Below are 21293 nucleotides of genomic sequence, written 5' to 3'. Positions count from 1 at the left end.
AAATAAACATGGTGCAAGCTTGTGATTTTAGCACTTGGGAGATAGAGGCAAGATATTCCAGAGTTCAAAGCCAATCTTGACTATATGACTTTAAAACCAGCCTAAGATACATGAGCCCTTGTCTCAGGACAAACGGCACCACCACCTTAGTGGAGTGTTATCCCTCTTATCTGAAGGTCTGTATTTCTATTGAAGAATTGAGACAAGAGTGGCATGTTCCAGTCCTACTGAAAGGGTTTCAAACAGGAAAGCTTCAGGAAAGCTCGTTTTATATTTAGTGAATCAGTTACAGCAGATTCACTACAGGATATTTCTTGATGCTGAGCAATAAAATAGGTTTGTCATGCATGCCATCTGCCAGAAAGTTACATCGTTCTCCTTTGGTTGGTTACAGCTTTCTTTCATTATTTTTATTTATTTGTTTATTTATTTTTTTTGTTTTTTTTTAGTGTTATTGATCAAACTGATTTGATTTAGATCCTGCAAAGCCAGAGCTCTTCTGTTATAGAATATTATTTTCAGGTGTATTACTTTTGTTTATGCTCTGGAACATTTGCTTAATGCTGCAAAGATGTGTTTGACTGAATAAAATTTACCTGCAGTCAGGAGGCTGAGTCAGCAACTAGCTGACAGGAAGTTGTAGGGAGAAGCCAGGCAGAGAAGGGATTTTTTTTTTTTTTTTTTTTTTTTTAAGAGACAGGATTTTTCTTTGTAAGGAGAAGGGTTTTCAAGGAGGGGCGGACAAGAACTTCTTGGGAGATGTGAGGCTTTGAGCTAGATGAGCTGCTTGCTATTTAGCTTCTCTGGGAAGCAGGATTCTACGCCATCCTTTGAAATCTTGAGTTCTTTAGAAGGAAGGAGATTTCGGTAAATTCCCTTTGTAGCTTTGGAAGAGTTGGTAGCCGCGGAGTTGCAATTGCTGATTACGATAGCGATAGCTCAAAAGGCAGCACCAATTAGAAAAGAGGACATCCTCTTCCACTCAGCTCCTGCCCAGCCCAGGTATACTGAGCTTAATTCTGTGAGAGGCCATGATTATGTACATAGCATCTTATTTGGTTTTCAATGAAATAGTTATTGGCTTTTTTTTTTTTTTTTTTTTTTTTTTGGTTTTTCGAGGCAGGGTTTCTCTGTAGCTTTGGAGCCTGTCCTGGAACTCCCTTTGTAGACCAGGCTGGCCTTGAACTCACAGAGATCCACCTGCCTCTGCCTCCCTAGTGCTGGGATTAAAGGCGTGCGCCACCACCGCCCGGCTTAGTTATTGGCTTTTAACATCTTAAAAAAAACCCGATTCATAGGAACTGTTTACAGTGGTGACTTTTCAGTTTAAAACATTGCATCTACTCTTGATTCTGCCTCATGCCTTAGCTGCTTAACCTTTTCCTTCCAGTTCTGGAGGGACCAACACTACACTTTTGTCCACATGAACTCCCTACTGTGGCAGACTCCCTCGAATCAGGAAACATTTTTGTATTTTAGACTGGATCTTGTTATGCAGCTAAGGCTACCCCCATCCAGAATTGGCCTCAACTCTCCTGCCTCATCTTCCGAGTGTTGATTGTAGTAGGCGTGAGCCACCACGCCCAGCTATGAACTTTTAGCACTCGTTTTGGCTGTCCTGGATCAGCTACAGTACGGGAAATTATGTTGGTCCTTTTGTCCGGGGTTTCGTCCACCTGAACAGCACTTCACCAGGATAAAGTTGGAGTTTGGGCGAGTTAAAACTGGTTTCCCGCCATCACTTCCTCTGCGGATTTGGGACTTCCGGTCTCTAAGCGCTTCCGCCCAGAGCCGGAAACTTCGTGGCCGAGGCACCGGGAGGGGCTCGCGGTGCAGACCCACGGACTGAGAGCAGGTGAGCTTTTTCAGGTCGTGGAGCTGAGGGGGCGAGTTGCCAACGGGGCCGCCGTTTCACCCTAAGGTGGCTCAGCATTCCTTCCGCTCCGAGCCTTCTCTCGGGTCGGCGGGACCGCGTTCTGGGCCGAGCCGGCGGAAGGCTAGTGCGCCTGCGCCAAGCGCCCCTCGCTCTGTCACCGTCTTCTGGGTGCTGGGCTGAGGTGATGCCGCCAGGCACCCGACGCCCTGACTAGCTGCCACTGTTGAGGAGAGTGACTTCTGTTATTGACGGTACTGGGGGGGGAGGGCTGCGGGTTTTGCCGGGGGGGGTGCGAGGCAGTGGGCCGTATTCAGATTCATCCCCCCCCCCCCCCCCCGACGGTTTCTCTGTAGCTTTGGTTCCTGTTCTAGAACTCGCTCTGTAGACCAGGCTGGCCTCGAACTCACAGAGATCCGCCTGCCTCTGCCTCCCGAGTGCTGGGATTAAAGGCGTGCGCCATCCTCCCCTCCCACCCACCCCCCCCTTTTTTTTTTTGAGAGCCGGTCTCATTCTGTAGCCAGAGGCTGTTTTGGGTCTACTACGTATCTGAGGCTGGCTTCGAACTAGCGTCAGGCCCTCGTGCTTTTAGCCTCCCTGTTTCTGGGATTACATGGACGAGCCACCATGCTCGCAATGAATGAATTAACGAATTTTTAAAACTAGGGTTCGTTGCTGGATGTGAAGCTCATATTTTAGTCCAGGATGACTTTCAACTCGTGGCAAACGCCCAGCCTCAGCCTCCCGAGTGCCGAGATTACATGCGTGAGCTGCCACACCCTGGGTATAAAATGTTTACAAAGACTTTGCTACCGTCTGGGGACTCTGATGTGAATTGTTGAATCGAAATTAGCTTGTGGTGTAGCCATCCTCAAAGAAAAAGGCGTTTTGAAGCAGAAGGGTTTACAGATGCTGAAGACAGAGCAGATAAAGGGAGACGCTGCTGTCACCTGGTGTGACCCTTAGCCAAGCCCACTGGCCTACTCTCTTTTTATGTCTTCTTAGTTTTAAATTTCTGTGTGCGACTGTTAGGGGTGCTATTGTAAACACAGTATACTACCTGGAAATTTTGTTTGTTTTGGTTTGGTTTTTTGAGACAGGATCTGTCTTGAAGCTCAGTGTGTAGGACCAGGTTGACCTGGACTTCACAGAGATCCTCCTGTCGCTGCCTCCAGGGTCCTGGGATTAAAGATATGGGCCATCACACCTCAGTGCCAACAGTTTTATAAAACATTTTATTGGGGTCTATAAAAATATTTAGAAAGTTAGATTACTGATAAAAATTTGCCCTGATGAGAAGAATGTTCTTCACAGTGGCCCTCAAGTCCCAGGAGGCAGTCACGGCAGGCCATTTCCTCCGTATTTATTGGATGCTGTAGGATTTCCTGTCTCCGTTCATCTCATCTAGAAATGAGATCCATTTTCAGTGCATCACTGAGAATGTGGTGTTTTGTTGTTGTTACTGCATGAAGAAAACTTTTTTATTTGTTCATAATTGGTGCATAATGCAAAAGAATTCGTTTCTTTGGAAGTCAGCTTTTGATGTTGAAGGAGAAACCTGCTCTGGCTTTGGTTGCTTGCTTCTGGAAAAGGAGACCATAGAAAGCAGCCTGGTGCTAGGACTGCTGCACCCCCTCTCCTCCTCCTCTTCATTTTCTTCTTCTTTTTAATTTTTAAAAATTTTTTTTTTCTGTTCTGGGGCCTCCGTTACACTAGACTAGTATTCTACCCCTGAGCTACCCCCAGTCCTGGTAGGGTCTTGTCTGTGTTGGCCTTGAGTGTTTGATTCTTCTACCTCAGGCTCCAGAGCAGGTGACATTACAGGCTTGTAGGTCTGCTAGGACTTTGCCTTGTGACTTGCAGGTTTATTGTATTTACAGTAATTGTGGGCTGAGACGTGTTGGGAACAGTGAAACCCCAGATCTTGAATTTCTTGTTTTCCCCTGATCTGAGTGCCTACAGCTGCTCTGAGCACGAGACCTTCAGGAGTTCCTGATGGCAGGAGAGTGGTTTCTGGTGGGTTTGGCAGGGGCGTGGCTATCTCTATATAATCTGCCCCTGAACACAATAAAGGGGGCATTCTTGGGGAATTCAAGGATGACCCGTGTCGCAGTCTCTGTCTGTGTTTGTGTATTTTAACCTCCAGCCCCTTGCCCGAAGCTCGCGAACTGGGTGGTGCCAGGCACAGAGCGCAGACACGGGGGCGCGGTGCGCAGCAGAGACGTTTGTCTGGACCCTAACCTTTGCAGTCATTCTGACTCAGCATTTTCATACGTTCATAATAGCACATGCTCAGATGGTCAAAATAGTCCAGATCTTCAAACCCTTTCTTAGAACATTGCCTGTTAAAAACTGCAGCATCTCACAGGATTACTGCTCTCCAACTACTAATCACAGTTCGCATCACAGAAACTAGAGGAATCTTTTTAGGAAAGTAAGATAATCTCTTTCCTTAAAAAAAAAAAAAAAAAAAGAAAAAAAAATCTACTAAACGCTGCTGTTTCACTCTGCAGACAAGTCTTAGGACAAGACCCCTCCAGAGTTCTAAGTGAGCTGGCCCTGCGTTATCTCTGATCCGTTGTTTAATAACTACCTGATTGCTAGTTATCTGGCCTCAGATACATCCTAGTTTCTAGGATCCTTGGGTTTGCTGTTGTTTGTGTGGTCTTCTGTTTGGTCATGCAGTTCAATCCCTGACCTCTACATCTGTGTTTTGGAATACTGCCTTCCTTCGCCAGCTTTCTCCACCTTCAGCTGAGCTGCTGTGCTTCTTTTTTGTTGGCTATTGTTATTGTTTGTTTTTTTTTTAATTTTTTTATTTTATTTTTATTTATTTTTTTGACACAGAGTTTCTCTGTAGCTTTGAAGCCTGGCCTGGAGCTCACTCTGTAGACCAGGCTGGCCTCGAACTCAGAAATCCATCTGCCTCAGCCTCCTGAGTGCTGGGATCAAAGGCGTGTGCCTCCACCACCTGTGTTTCTTGCCTTGTGTTTATTGCTATATTCGTACCATGTGATTTACCCACTTGTCTGGTTTATTATGTTTCTCACAAGAATAGAAGTTTCTGGAGGGCAGGTACTTTTCTCTTGTGCACTTAGTACCTAGAACAGTATCTGGATTTTAATAGGCACTCTCAGTTGTTTAATGAAGTTATATTGGGGTTCTTGGTATGTAACAATAGATGGCTTGGGATTTGCAATATAAACCACACAGAGAAGCCCTGTCTAGGAGGAGAGGTGGGGTGGGAAAGACCGCACAAAAAAATAAACAGAAAGTTAGTTAAAACAGGAAGTCAAAAGGAAAGGAGAACAAGCTATGGAAGTCTAGAGAAAAGTAAATTCAATAATAGATGCTCATTCTTTTTTATGACTGGATATAAGGCCGGGCAATGGTGGCGCACGCCTTTAATCCCAGCACTCGGGAGGCAGAGGCAGGCGGATCTCTGTGAGTTCGAGACCACCCTGGTCCACAGAGCTAGTTCCAGGACAGGCTCCAAAGCCACAGAGAAACCCTGTCTCAAAAAACCAAAAAAAGAAAAAAAAAAACCTGGATATAAGTTAAAATACATGTTTTACAGATTTCACTCAGTGGTAGAACCCTTGCTTAGCATGCCTCACATCCTGGATTTGATCCCACCATAAACAAACAAAAAACATAGACTGCTAAAAGTTTGTGGATGTTTTGTGAAGGCAAGATTGTTTAGGATACAAGGGTTCATTCCTGATAGGACTATATATATTGGAACAACCATTGTAAAAGGACATTTGATATTAGCTATCAATTTTTAAATGGATATTCCCTTTGGTTCAGCAGTCCCAGACTGATGGCAGGACTCTGAGTTTCTGGGAAGATAGCTCCTCACTCTCCAGTTTGTGGGATTCTAGAAATGGAGTTCTACTGGCACCTTACTCAGGGACTAGAACTTTGCCTCAGAGCTCTGCCTTGGCCTATCTGTGTACCTGTTTCCTAAAGCGTGAGTTGCTCAGGCTGGTTCCTAGTACCTGCTCAGTCTCCTCAAATTGTCTAAGCTGCTTTTACTTACCATGTGTTGGGCTCTGTGATGACTTCTTTTGCTTTTTGTTGCTGAAGATTCCATTGTAGTACAGGGTCTTTTACATTTGTCTTAGAAGTTGCAGTGCCTTAGAGTACCACTATCTACCCAAGGCTAAAATTAACCAAGAATCCTAGTTTTCATTTCTGTCTAGTTATTTTCCCAAATGTTGATTCTAAACTTAATAAAATCCACAATCTTCTGGTCACTCTCCCTATTTCATTCTATGGATTGCCTGGCCTGCTACTAGTACATCCAAAGCATTGCTTTTTTTTATATTAATCATAATTTTTAATTAACAAGTAGTGAACAGGACACTTTAAGATACTGTTTACTACACAATGAAATTAAACAACTGTTGTAAATTGAGAAACCCAAACATTTACAGAAAAATGTGCTTACACATAAATATAAAATTTATTTAAAGCCCCTGATCAGTCCTAAATACATGCAGTTACCAAGTAAAAACAAGACTATGAGTTGATGCAAAAAACAAAAACAAAAAAATGACAAAAACCATTGTCGCCCAAACTAGGAAAGAAACAATGAAATGGAACTAGAAAAGACAGTTACTAAAACACGTGGACCCTAACAAAGCAGCTCTAAAATCAGGCATCCTAATCTTGCCACTGTCCAGAGCTCTAATTCCCCAAGCTGCCATTTATTAAATGACATTCTACAGTCTGTACTGGAATTTCAAAACAGAAACTCATCTCCCAAACCCACAACTTGAATGCAGGAAAAGCAGATGTTAAGAAAACAGTCCACGGAAATGGTGTAATTCTTAGGAGAACAAGCTTACTGCTTCCAGAATCTTTCGACTAAGATCACAGTCTGTATCACCAAGAATCATTTTCCCGATTTTCATCCACTACTTCCCAATGTCATGCTAAAGATGAATAAATTCTTTGAGCCCATAACTGAAAGATCAACAAACCTGATTTTATTATGACACCATATTTTTGTCATTGGTACTGCACAAAATTATATACAAAGAAATATATACAAAAATGTTCAAGTATTAAATTTCAATTCAAGGCTTCTGTTTCAAAAGCTACATTTAACATATTTCAGAAGGAGCACAAATTAGTCATTTCAAATAATTTTCCAACTACTTTTGGCTTATCTCTATGTGTGTGTGTGTGTGTGTGTGTGTGTGTGTATATATATATATATATATATATATATATATATATATATAATTCAGTAGTCACTAAAATCCATGCAGCTGCATTGTGGGGGCTTGTTCCTGCCCTTGAAGAAGCAGGTCCATCACTCCAAGTTGTGAGAGATTGGCTACTACCCATTCATGCTCAAGTGCAGTGGATAACTTTACAAAATGTGATATACTGAAAACCAGAGACTAATTTAAGTCTCAAATCATATTATCTAGCAATTAAAGCATTGCTTTTGAAACTCTAAATATTTCAATGTTTATTTCCAAAAGATCAAAATTTGAAAGAAGTTAATAGCCAAGCTGGGCATAACATATATTTGTAATTTCAGCATGTTGGGAGCTGGGGCAGGAGGATCAGGATTTCAAGACTAGCGTATACTGTATGGGAGATCCTGACTCCAGAATAAGCTGGGCATAGTGTCATGTCTGTAATGTTAGCACTTGACAGGTGGAGGCAGGAGAATCAGGAGTTTAAAGTCTATTCCTAACTATATAGTGAGTTTGATCCTGCCTTAACAAAAAAGCAAACTAAGGGATAGTATCCATAATATTATCACACCTAAAATTTGAGTTATTCAGTTTTTTGTCATTTTCCTCAGATAGGGTCTCATATATATATATCAATATCAGGTTGGCCTCTGACTGCTAGGATTAAAGGCATAAACCACTCTGCTTTGTGAATGCTAGGCATGCCTGTTACCAACTCCAGCCTAGCTATTGTTCTTTAGTGTCTGTGTGTGTGTGTGTGTGTGTGTGTGTGTGTGTGTGCGCGCGCGCCTGCCCATGGAGGCTAGCAGTCTACTCGGTGTCTGTCTTATTCCATCACTCTCCTTTTGAGACAGGGTTGATCACTAAACACGGAGCTCACCAGTTGTCAAAACTGGCTAACCAGCAAGCCTCAAGAATTCTCTCGTCTACTCTTCCCAGCTTTGGAATTATAGTTCACACTGTCACACTTGACTTTTTCTGGGGATCTAAACTCAGGTCTTCAAGTGTTTGTAACAGTTGTATTACATAGTAAACCATTCTTCAATTCCTAAGGGGGAAATAATTTGCAAGGAAACTTCGGCTGGGTGTGGTGGCTTACATCTGTTATCCCAGCACACGAGCAATTGAGGCAGGAGCATTCGCTGTAAGTTTAAGCTCTTGAGGCCAGTGTAGGCTACAATTTTTGCTTATTAAGCTCTTGTCAGTTTGTCATGTTTTCCTCCCTAGATCTCGTATTTTGGATTCCTGCTGTCCTATAATGAGTGACGTTGTGCCGTTAGACGTCATTGGTAGAAGAGTTGAAGTTAATGGGGAATTTGCAACCGTGCGCTTTTGTGGTGCTGTTCCTCCCGTGGCAGGTAAGCTATAGCACTATGCACATCTTTCCGTCAGGTCTATAGACACCTCTCAGTGGTGCTTTCTCACACCAGTTATGAACTGGGTGTGGGGGCATGTGGCTTTAATCCCAGCACTCACAGTCACTGGCACGTGGAGCTTTATCTCCTATAAACTGGAGTTTACCTCCAATAAACAAAAAAGAATAAAAAAATAAATAAATGAAACAAGTTTTGATAAATGTACCAACCAACTTGCAGACACATTGTTTTATTTGGTTAACATTGTATTATATATGTTTTTGATATGTACAGCTTTCTTAATTATATACTACTTGATTATGTAGTGGTTTTTTTTTTTTTTTTTTTTTTTGGTTTTTCGATACAGGGTTTCTCTGTGGTTTTGGAGCCTGTCCTGGAACTAGCTCTGTAGACCAGGCTGGTCTCGAACTCACAGAGATCCGCCTGCCTCTGCCTCCCGAGTGCTGGGATTAAAGGCGTGCGCCACCACCGCCCGGCCTATGTAGTGTTTCTTATACTAAATCAACTTTGAACTATTTTCTAAATAAACTTCAACCAACGGTCTTGAATTTTCATAATTCTCGGCTCAAAAATATTTTTTTATATTCCTTTACCATTAATCTATACACACATACGTTTAATACAGTGTGTATATACATAAAACCCATTTGTGTGTATAATTCAAAGAATTTATTACCTGAAAACAATTGTTTTTCATGCAAACCAGTAATCTTTATCTTAATCTGTCCCTTGTATTGTTCAAGTACTTAAATTGTAGGAATGATGATATTCTTGAATATGAAGCATGTTTTGCAACCAAAGACATTTGAATGCTTTTCCTCCTCATGTTTGTTTATATTTGTATATATGCATAGGTATATGCCTATGCTGTATAACTGTGGACAATGTATTACATTCTGGCCAAATAGGACTTTGTGTACTGCTCATTTTTGTTGATTTACACAGAAACAATACATATATATTGTATAAATATATATTATATAAGCTATTGAATAGTAAATTAATGGCATTTATATCAAGATGGTAGATTGTACATATCTAATATTGCAGTCTCGTAAAACTCACCTAAATTGAGGGGTTTTTTGGGTTGTTTTTTTTTTTTTTTTTTTTTTTTTTTTTGGTTTGTTTGTTTTTGAGACAAGGTTTCTCTGTAGCTTTGGTGCCTGTCCTGGAACTTGCTCTGTAGACCTGGCTAGCCTCGAACTCCCAGAGATCCACCTGTCTCTGCCTCCTGAGTGCTGGGATTAAAGGTGTGCGTCACCATGCCTGGTGAGAATTGCTAAATTTTAAGGTCAATGCAGGTTACCAAGTGAGTTCTAGTCCAGCCTGGACTGCCTGGACTGCAGTGTGAGATCCTGTCTCCAAATAAATGGGTGAAGGAAGAGATTTCTGGTAATGGATTTAAAGTAAGATTGTTCCCTCTTCGTGGGAGAAACATGGTAAGGAAGTATTAGTTGCTATTAACCAGAATGGGCATACATCGGCATTGAGTCTTCTAGTCCTTTGATCTCATCTTCCCAGCTTCTGTAGCTACTCAATAGCTTCTTTGATGAAGCCTCTGGTCTCCAAGGTAGTAAGAATGTGTCCAGTATGAAACTGGATCCCTTCGGAAATGGTGGTGAAATCAGCAGTCCTTTTTATTCTTAGAAGCCTTCAAAGACAGGCAGAGACTCTCTTTGAAGGGACTGCTCTTTCTTTCTGAAGGCCTTCCATTCCTAAGACATCAGTGTAGTATGCTCAGATACACATAGAACTTTTTTGTTACCTTTCTTCATTTACTTACTATGTTTCTGTAGCATTGTTATTATTAATTTCCTTAAATGTAGCCTTGACTGACCTGGGACATGCTATCTAGACCACCCTGGTGTCACACTCACAGACATCTGCCTGTTTCTGCTTCCTGACATCTGCCTGTTTCTGCTTCCTGAGTGCTGGGATTAAATGAGTGCTCCACCGTGTTTGCCTGTAACATTATTTTACTGGGTTTTCCTTCTTCAACCTTTGTTAATAGTTTATACTAGTAATATATGATAGTGAATTCACTGTGATATATCTATCAGCCCCACCTCACCATCATCTGTATTGCTCCTCCTTTCTCCACGTGCTTGTCTCTTTCCTTCTCTCTACTAATATTAATACTTTCTTAATAGTTGACCATTTAGTATACTGTGTAATTTATTTAATCTTTCTCTATTTTTGCCCTTCTCCTTTTTTATTTTTAGTGGGATGGGGTCTTGCTATGTTATTCAGGCTGGCCTTGAACTCTTTGACTCAGGGGATCCTCCTATCTTAGCCTAAGAAGTGCCTGGGAGTACAAGTGCCTGTCACTGTGCCCAGCTCCTCATTTTGAACATTGATTTCTAATTTTTTCTTTGGTATGATAACAGTGTAGTAAACTGCCTCACACTTCACTCAATCAACAAATATCTGAATATTTTATATATATCTGGGACTAGTCTGAGTAGATACAGGGCAGTTTAGTGATGAACTTGGATCTGAGGCTTTCAGTGTATAGCTTCTGAGCTGCAGCAGCATCATTTGAATACGTGTTAAAATGCAGATTCCTGGGCCTTTCCTTTATCTACTGACTGACACTGTGAGACTGGGGCCCAGCAATTTGTGCATTAGGAAGCTGTTCAGTACTTAGGTATAGCTCAGTGACAGAACACTTGCCCCAGAATGCATAAGGCCCTGAGTTCCATTCCTACCGTTCCTTCCCAAAGTGAGACCCACTAAACTATACAGATGTCACTGTGCCAGTATGGAAGTCACCATGGAGGTCTTTAAACATGTATAGGAGAATATTTTCCCCCTAATTTAACTGGTACTTTTATTGTTTTTAAAAGATTTCTTGCCAGGCAGTGGTTGCTCACTCCTTTAATCCCAGTGCTCAGGGAGGCAGAGGCAGGCAGATCTCTGTGAGGCCAGCTTGGTCTGCAGAGTGACTTCTAGGACAGCCATTGCTGTTACATAGAGAAACCCTATCTTGAAAAACAAAAAGAAAAGAAAAACAAAACTAAATTCTTTTTGTGTGTGTTTTTTTTTTTTTTTTGGTTTGGTTTAGTTTGGGCCCCTGCTCCCCCTACCTGTGTAGCCATGGCTGTCCTGGAACTCATTCTGTAGACCAGGCTGGTCTTGAACTCACAGAGATCCACCTGCCTTTGCCTCCTTAATGCTGGAATTAAAAGCATGTACTACCACCACCCAACTAAAATGGTTTATTTCTTTTAATTATGTGTATGTGTGTTTGAGTGTGGGTGGATATATGCACATGAGTACAGGTGCTCGTGGAGGCCAGAAGAAGATGCCTGCCCTTCTGGAGTTTGAGCTACTGGCGTTTGAAAGCCTTCTGGTACGGGTGCTTGGATCTGAACTCAGGTGCTCCAGAAGAGCTCTGTGCTCTTAGTGAGCTGTCTCTCCAGCACTTGACTGGGATTTATTTGTGAGAAAATGATATTTAAAAAGTAGTGACTGGGCCGGGCGGTGGTGGCGCACGCCTTTAATCCCAGCACTTGGGAGGCAGAGGCAGGCGGATCTCTGTGAGTTCGAGACCAGCCTGGTCTACAAGAGCTAGTTCCAGGATAGGCTCCAAAACCACAGAGAAACCCTGTCTCGAAAAACCAAAAAAAAATTAAAAAAAAAAAATAAAAAAAAAATAAAAAGTAGTGACTGTGTGTCAAGTACTTTGATATATGTCAGTTTATTCCATGTTTATAGACGGGAAACCAAGTATTAAGTCTGTTTTGTTTGTTTTTGTTTTTTGGGTTTGTTTTTTGTTTTTTTGTTTTTTCCTCTGAGATAGGGTTTCTCTGTGTAGCTCTGGCCATCCTGGACCTTGATCTTTAGTCCAGGCTGGCCTTGAACTCAGTGATTCACCAGCCTCTGCCTCCTAAGTGCTGGGATTGAAGGCCTGTGCCACTATCACTTGGCTCAAGTATTGAGTCTTTTTTAAAAAAATAATTTTTATTTAAATTCATTTTATGTGCATTGGTGTAAAGGTATCAGATCCCCTGGAACTGGACAGTTGTGAACTGCCATGTGGGTGCTAGAAATTGAGCCTGAGTTCTCTGGAAGAGCAGCCAGTGTTCTTAACTGCTGAGCCATCTCCAGCCCCTCAAGTGTTAAGTCTTAAAATTTCCACAGAGCAGAAATGATTCGAGAGGATTGTTGGACACCATGTGGGTGCTGGAAATTAAATCTGGGTCCTCTTACCAATCCCTCTTCTCTCCCATCCCATCCCCTCCTCTCCTTCGATTTTTCTCCAAACAGGGTTTCATTATGTAGCCTTGGCTGTCAATAGATCAGGCTGACTTCAAACTCACAGAGATCTGCCTGCTTCTGCCTCCTGAGTTCTGGGATCAATGGCATACTCTGCCACTGCCACCACCGCATAGCTTATTGCAGATCTTTTAAAGACACTCACGAGTTACAGACTACAAAAGCACCGAGGCACTGGGCCTTCTCGACATGAAACCAGTCTCCTTCATAGCTTCAAAGAACCTGAGTTTTGTTTAGGCTAACCTTGAAATAGCAGAATTCCAACCATTAGAGTAGTGAAACTGTTTGGACTGAGCTGTCGGTCATATTTGGAGTCTCTGAGGAAGCGCCATCTCTGGAGGGACATGGAGAGATAATTGAAGATGACTCAGGTCAACGACAGTGCTTAGTGGAACTTGGTAGAATCTTTGAGTTTCTTGGTTTAAAGACATCTAACTATACTTAAAATATATAATAGATGTCTTTAAAAATAAAGTGAGAGCCGGGTGGTGGTGGCGCACGCCTTTAATCCCAGCACTCGGGAGGCAGAGGCAGGCAGATCTCTGTGAGTTCGAGACCAGCTTGGTCTACAAGAACTAGTTCCAGGTCAGGCTCCAAAACCACAGAGAAACCCTGTCTCTAAAAACCAAAATAAATAAATAAATAAATAAATAAATAAATAAATAAATAAATAAATAAATAAATAAATAAATAGAGTTATCTCATGACTTGGTCTGTGCAAGGAAGCCAAAGAGCAGAAGCAACAATGAAACTGATAATGCTAGCAGTATCCATCCTTGTCCTTGGGCAGAGTGGGTAAAGGAAGAGGTCCTTGGCACTTGAATGTCTGCAGTGTCCAGTGGCCAAGCTAGCCCTGTGAGGAGAATGGCCCTGTAGTTACAGAGAGTGTACTTGAAGTAGCTCCTAGCCTATTGGTAAGGTCACTGCTGGTGATCTCTTTGTCAATTAAATAGTCCACTTACCAAACAACTTTAGCCCCTCTAGCCTTGAGCATGAAATCCAAGGCCTTACGTATAGTAGGATCCTTTAGTTTGACTTTCATGCTTAGCAAGTCAATCCACTCATAATATGAACTCTAGATTGATCATATGGACTCATTTTATGCATAAGCTTCTTTTTAAAACTTGTTTATTTTGTCTATATATATATACATGCATGTGGGCTCCCTTGTCCATGTTGGCTGGAGCTTCTTCTCTGCTTCTACCATGTAAGTCCCAGAGATTCAGCACAGGCTTCTCAGGCTTACTGGCACGCATCTTGACCCACAGAACCGTCTGGCAAGCTTTAGACATGCCTGGCTTCTAGATTTCATTTTTTTTTAAAGAGCAGTTTTAAGTCCATGGCAGAATTGAGGGGAAAGATTGGCAAGCTTTCATATACTTCTTGTCTGTATGTGCACAACTTTCTTGAGTGTTACCTTGTTGAGGAATATTAGTTTAGGATGTGATACAGTTGTGTATGCTGTGGAATATTTGTTTAATTATGCAAAGATGTGTTGCATTCTTTTATGTTGCATTTGTTTAACTCTGTGAAGCTGTGTTACTTTGTCTGCCTAAAACACCTGATTGGAATGGAGTCATACATAATTAGGGAATACTGTAAATACTGTACCTCCAAGTCTTTTGTCAAAAGACTTAATGGCTCTGCCCCTTCTCTTTTGCTGGCTCTAATCCCTATCTACAGCTCTCCCGAGCTGTTATCTCCTATGGCTCTGGCATTTTCAATATCTTGGGGTCTCCAACACAAATCCAGGCTTTCCTTTCACAGTGGTGAAAATGCATGGTGGCTACTTAGGGCCTCTCTGGAAGACCCGCCACATGCCTGACTTTAGCAGCTCCTCTTAACTGTAGAGGAAGAGGCCACAGCCCTTCCACGTGTGCATTGTCCTCCACCAAAGAAATTAGTCTGTTACTTTTGAAATTAGCCCCAGGCATGTGAAGGCCCAGGGTTGGTGTAGGGACTCATCCCTAATGGCTCTTCCACCTTACTCATCAAGGCAGAGTCTGTCATTCAGAGGGCTCCAGTATGACCAGTCCTGCTAGCCAGTTGCTTTCTTTCCACCTTCAAGGCTAGAATTATAGTTATCAATCCATGCCCACTTGACTGCTTTAACTACTGAGTTACTTCTGTCCATCCTTTTCAAAATATTTCTCTAATTTGTGATTCTTTTAGAGTTTAATCATTCATTCATTCACTCATTAATTTGTTTATTTATTATGTGTACAGTGTTCTGGCTGCATGTATAGTCAGTCATACATGCCAGAAGCAGGCACCAGATCTCATTATGGATGGTTGTGAAGCCACCATGTGGTTGCAGGAATTGAACTCAGAGCCTTTAGAAAAGCAGCCAGTGCTCTTAACCTCTGAGCCATCTCTCCAGCCCCTTATGATTTCTTTTTTGACTTAAAGTAATTTAAAATAACATTGCTTAACTTCTAAATATAGGAGAATTTTTTTTAAAAGATTTTTATTGTGTGTGTGTTACCTACATATATGTATGTGTATCACACATCCACAGTGCCTGCAGAAGCCAGAAAGGGTGCCAGATCCCCTGGAACTGGGGTTCCAGACAGTTGTGGGTTCTGAGAACTGAACCTGGGTCTTCTGCAAGAGCCACTTGTAGTTTTAACCACTGAGCCATTTCTCTGGCCTGATTTATTATCTTTTTCTTTGAAACAATATTTAGCTGTGTAGTCCAGACTGGCCTTGAACTTATAGTTCCTCTTGCCTGTGCTAGGTTACAGGCTTGCACCACCACACCTAGCCTTTTGAGGATCTCTTACTAACATTCTGTTACAGGTTTATAGAATCCTCAGAGATTGTGACCAGAGAACATCCTAAAGAGAGAGATCCCTGTACCCTCTATGTAGGGTAGGCCGTATCTAGTCCTCTGTGGTGTTTTCTTCACTTGGTATCATGCGTTCAGGATTCATCCATGCAACCAAGTAGTGGCGGCACGTGCCTTTAATTAGGGAATACTGTAAATACTGTACCTCCAAGTCTTTTGCATTTGGGAGGTGCATCTCAGTGAGTTTGAGGCCAACCTGGTCTACAGAGTGAATTCCAGGACTGCCAGAACAGTTTAAACAGAGAAACCCTGTCTCAAAAAACAAAACAAAAAAGATTCATTTATGCTTAGTATACCCAGTATAGTTTAGCCATTCTTGTTTTCTGTGTTGGGGTTTTTGTTGGCTTTTTGGTTCATACATGCTATTGTTGCATTCTTTGAGTGAAGTTCCCAGGAAATTCTTGAGACATTCCCTATTCTACCTGTGTGTGATGTAGCTTCTGTTACAAATTTTGTTTGCTTCTAGAAGAATAGAGTATCCATTTGTCATGTTTTGCAGTCATGTTTTTTTCATTTTGTTTCTCTAGGACTCTGGTTAGGAGTTGAGTGGGACAATCCCGAGAGAGGAAAGCATGATGGGAGCCATGAAGGCACTATGTATTTTAAATGCAGGTAAATATTTCTTATGAATTGTCAAGGTCATAATTAATCATTGAATAATAGGGATGGAAAGGAAATATTGTTGGATATAAATAGTTTTAAAAGGTATTTCAGCCTGGCATGGTGGTATTTTTTTTTTTTTTTTTCGAGACAGGGTTTCTCTGTAGCTTTGGAGCCTGTCCTGGAACTAGCTCTTGTAGACCAGGCTGGCCTCGAACTCCCAGAGATCCACCTGCCTCTGCCTCCCGAGTGCTGGGATTAAAGGCGTGCACCACCACCGCCCGGCGGTGGTATATGTTTTTAATCCCAGCACTCAGGAGGCAGAGGCAGGTGGATACAATCATGTGTGTACAGGTACATGTCCCTGCCTATAGTCCAGAGGAGGAAGAGTGTTGTCTTGCTTCCTGCCAAATTTTCTTGAGACAGTGGCTCTCATTGAACCTAGAGTTCACCATTCTGGCTAGATTGGCTGGCAGACAAACAAATGAAGCTCTTAGCTCTGCCACGCACCCCTGTTACAGCATTGGGATTATAGGTTTATGTGCTGTGATACTAGTGCTAATGTTTGCACAGCAGTACGCTTCCCACTGAGCCACCTTGTACCCCAGCCCCCAGTTTTGTTTTTGTCGTGTTGTATAGGCTGGCCTCTAACCTGCTGCATAGCTAAGGCTGGTTCTAAACTGAGATCCTCCTGCCTCTACCCCTCAAGTTCTGGGATGATAGGTGTACATCATCATGCCTTGGCTAGCTCTTGGTTTCTTTCTTTTTTGGACTGGAACACACTTTATAGAGCAGGTGGGCCATGAACTCACAGAGATATATCTATCTGCCTCTGCCTCCTGAGTGCTCAGAGTAAAGACCACTATACCTTTCTTTAGTTTTTTTTAGATGTCCCAAGTTGTGAGGTTTTTTGAGGTTCTGAGCACTGGGGGCCAATGGGATGAGGGTACTTAATCCTGCTCCATTTTCCTCATGGGTTCAGAATTTGTGTTTCCCGAAGCATCATGACAAATTTACAATATTACAATGGTTTCTGTCTAAATCACTGTTAAAATCAGTGTATCTTCTGGAGATTTATTATTGATGGGAATTCATTTGGCTAGTATTTCTTATCACTGGGCTGTTTGGTTTCTTGATAAAACTGCTGGGAATGTTTCACCAAAGATTGAGATGTTTGATCTATAACAGGTATAGGCTCTACTTCGCAGACTCCTGACACAATTCCACACTACTCATCTGCCTGCAACCAAAAGTAATAAACATCTCCTTTTGACTAACTCATTACCATTGCTGTAAGAAATGTGAATTTAGGCTAAGTGCATGTAATCTGGAAACTACAGAGGCAGAGACAAGATGATCATGAGTTCAAGGCAGTTGGGACTAAGGAGTAGAACAGTCTTAGAAAAAACAATCACAAATATATTTTTATCCTAAATGTTCATGCATGTGCATACACACAGAGACTAGAGGTCAGCATCTGGTGTCTCCCTCTATTGCTTTCCACCTTGTATTTTGAGGCAGGGTCACTAAAGTTAGAGTTCACTAACTGGCTGGACTAGCAGGCTTGTAAGCCCCATGGATCTTCATGTTTCTGCATTGGGATTACAGGTATGTGTCAACAGTGACTAGTCTTTATGTGCATTCTGGGGGCCTGAACTCATGACCTCATGTTACCCAGCAAGCACATCCACTGACTGTCTTCCCAGTACCCTATTTGTGATTTTCAGTTTTTTCTTCTCTATCATTACCTTAAATGCATTTTCTCTTCTTCTTCTTCTTCTTCTTCTTCTTCTTCTTCTTCTTCTTCTTCTTCTTCTTCTTCTTCTTCTTCTTCTTCTTCTTCTTCTTCTTCCTCTCTCTCTCTCTCTCTCTCTCTCTCTCTCTCTCTCTCTCTCTCTCTCTCTCTCTCTCTCTCTCTTTTCAGACAAGGTCTCTCTATATAGCCTTTGCTAACCGGGAACTTGCTATGTAGATTAGGATAGCCTTTAACTTGAATTCAAAGAGACATACCTGTCTCTGCTTCCTGAATGCTCAGATAGAATACATGTGCCACCACACCTGGCAAAATGTACTGTTGCTTAAAATTCTAGCCTAGTTTTAAATTTTTATTTTATTTTAAAAATTATTTTATTTATTATTATTACTATTCATTCATTCATTCATTTTTTTTGGTTTTTTGAGACAGGGTTTCTCTGTGTAGCTTTGGTTGTCTTAGAACTCACTCTAGACCAGGCTGGTCTTGAACTCACAGAGATCCACCTGCCTCTGCCTCTTGAGTGCTAGGATTAAAGGCATGTACTACACTGCCTGCCAATTATTTGGTTATATTTTATGTGCCTTGGTGTTTTGCCTGCATGTGTATCTGCGTGAAGGTGTTGAATCCCCTGGAACTGGAGTTATAGACAGTTGTGAACATCACGTGCTTGGTGATTGCTGGGAACTGAACCCTGGTCCTCTTGAAGAACAGCCAGTGCTCTTAATTGCTGAGACTTCTCTCTAGCCTGCAGTTTTTGTTGTTGTTGTTGTTGTTTTTAATTTAGATTGGTTGTTTGAAAAATGAAATTTCATATTTCATTTTCATTACTTTACATGTAAGCATTAGCATTTTAATTTAAGATTTTTTTAATTTTAAAAATTATTATGTGTACATATGATGTATGTGTGTGACTTCTGTGCCTCTGTTGAAATTGGAGGACGGCTTTAAGGAGTCAGTCTTTTTTCCAGCTTTACATGGGACCTGGGATTGAACTGAGGTTACCAGGCTGGCATTTGGCCAGCCCAGCAAAATCTGTCTTTTCTTCTCTCTTTTCCTGTGGTAATATTTTGTTTGTGTTTTAACAAATAAAGCTTGACTGAAGATCAGAGTGCAGAGGTAAGCCACTAGAAGCCAGGCAGTGGTTTCACATACCTTTAATCCCAGAACTCCTGAGAAAGAGGCAAACAGATCTCTGTGAGCTCAAGGCCACCCTGGGCTACTTGAGATTGATCCAGTCTAAAAGAGAAACAGAACTAGGCCATGATAATTCACACCTTTAATCCCAGCACCAAGGAAGTGAAGACAGGAAGTGATGTGGCTGGGCAAAGAGGACTATAAGGTAGAAGGAGACAGGAGCCCATTGCAGTCAGTCTGAGAACAGGATTGCCCTTTTGGTCTGAGCATTGGTAGAGGTAAGAATTCTAGTGACTGGCCGTCCCGCTTATCTGATCCTTCTGCTTTCACCCCCTGATAGCTGACTCTGAGTTTTTATTATTAAAATCAATTAGCATTTGAGCTACCTCTCTTTCTTCCTCTCCTTCTACCTTCAGCATTTAAAAAAAAAATATTTTCAACATTTATTTATGAAAAAAGATTTTTTTTTAGCTTTTTTTAAACCAAATTTTATTTGTCCTTGAAGGTCCACCTTAGATTTTACAGTTTTATGCAGTGTATGCTAGGTCAGGTTTTTAATTCCCATCTTCTCTATTCTGGATCTTTTTGGGACACACAAAATATACTTTAAAAAGTAGTAAACAGAGGGCTGCAGGGAGAAGACTCTAGGGTTTGGTTCCCAGCACCCAAATGGTGGCTCACAACCACCTGTAACTCCAGTTCTGGGGACTCTGGCTCTTGTGCAGTGACTGCACACATGTGGTGCACATACCTACCTGCAGGCAAAATGCTCGTATACATAAAAACATAAAAGTATTAGTTAAAAGTAGTAAATAGCTAAGTCTAGTGGCTCACTCCTGTAATCCCAGCACTTGAGAGGCCGAGTTAGAAGAATTTTTACAAGTTTAGTGTTAGTGTGAGATACATAGTGAATTTCAGGCCAGCCTGAGTTACAGAGGGAGACTGTATCAAAAACAGAAAACAAAATGTATTGTGTTAACAGAGCAAATATGTGAATTAAATACAGTAACTGCTGGGCATAATGCCACAACATTATCTTAATCTGTTCTGGAGGCTAAAGCAGGAGTATAGAAAATTCAGAGTCTGGGCCCTTTACTCAGCTGGTAAAGGCACTTGCTGCTAAGCCAGATGACCTGAATTAGATCCCTTAGGACACACACATAGGAGATAACTATCTTCTGACCTTCATATATGTGCCATGGCTCTCATGTGCTCACATAGACATGCAGATGAGTAACTGAGTTTTTAGTGAGACCCTGTAGATGTATGTCATGGGTAGAATGTGTATGTGGAGGGCCTTGAGTTTAATCCCCAGTAACATACATCTAATAAAAATAGTTTTAAAAGTTTTAAAATACACATTACTTTTTGGTTTCTTTTTTTTTTTTTTAAAGTTTTATTTATTTATTGTATATGTAGTGTTCTGCATACATGTATTCCTGCATGCCAGAAGAGGGCATCAGATTTCATTATAGATGTTGTGAGCCACCATGTAGTTTCTGAGAATTGAACTCAGGACCTCTGGAAGAACTTCCAGTGCTCTGAGCCACCTCTCCAGTCCTCTTTCTTTTTTTCTTTTTTTTTTTCCTCAAGACAGGGCTTCTCTGTGTAGTCTTGGCTGTCCTGGAACTTACTCTGTAGACAACATTGACCTTGAACTCAATGAGCTCTGCCTCTCAAGTGCTAGAAGTAAAGGCATGTGCCACCACTACCTGCCCATATTACTATTTCTTGATTAAATAACAAAGTGATATCCAATTAATGTAAAGTATTCATTTTGTTTGTTTGTTTTTTGTTTTTCGAGACAGGGTTTCTCTGAAGCTTTTTGGAGCCTTTCCTGGAACTAGCTCTTGTAGACCAGGCTGGCCTAGTATTTCCAAAGAAAGAAAGAGAGAGAGAGAGAGAGAGAGAGAGAGAGAGAGAGAGAGAGAGAGGGGCCGGGCGATGGTGGCGCACGCCTTTAATCCCAGCACTTGGGAGGCAGAGGCAGGCGGATCTCTATGAGTTTGAGACCAGCCTGGTCTACAGAGCTAGTTCCAGGACAGGCTCCAAAACCACAGAGAAACCCTGTCTCGAAAAACAAAAAAAAAAAAAGAAAGAAAGAAAAAAAAGACAGGATCTCACTATGTATTCTTGTCTGGTCTGGAATCTGCCTCAGCCTCCCAAATATCTGGGATTGACAAGCCTATGTCACCATGCTCATGGTATTTGT

General features: G+C 41.7%; 1 protein-coding gene across 4 annotated transcripts in view; it reads left to right on the top strand.

Moving 5' to 3' along the window:
- The first annotated feature begins 1796 nt into the window (after window positions 1-1796).
- Window positions 1797-21293, top strand: part of Tbce (tubulin folding cofactor E) — a 40352-nt gene continuing 20855 nt past the window's right edge. For 3 of the 4 annotated variants that reach the window (XR_009058177.1, XR_009058178.1, XM_057787008.1), the window contains exons 1-3: window positions 1797-1855; window positions 8317-8447; window positions 16119-16203. Coding sequence is in view for 2 of the 4 variants with exons in the window: in XM_057787008.1 (XP_057642991.1) it covers window positions 8348-8447; window positions 16119-16203 (185 nt within the window). In the remaining 2 variants the exon portion in view is untranslated. Of the gene's footprint in view, window positions 1856-2034; window positions 2128-8316; window positions 8448-16118; window positions 16204-21293 lie in introns of those variants that run through there. The other variant, XM_057787010.1, reaches the window with a different exon arrangement.

Source organism: Chionomys nivalis, chromosome 13 (assembly GCF_950005125.1).
Source record: "Chionomys nivalis chromosome 13, mChiNiv1.1, whole genome shotgun sequence".
NCBI classification, from domain to species: domain Eukaryota; kingdom Metazoa; phylum Chordata; class Mammalia; order Rodentia; family Cricetidae; genus Chionomys; species Chionomys nivalis.
Note: the sequence above shows the minus strand (reverse complement) of the source record. Positions and strands in the feature narration are given on the sequence as shown.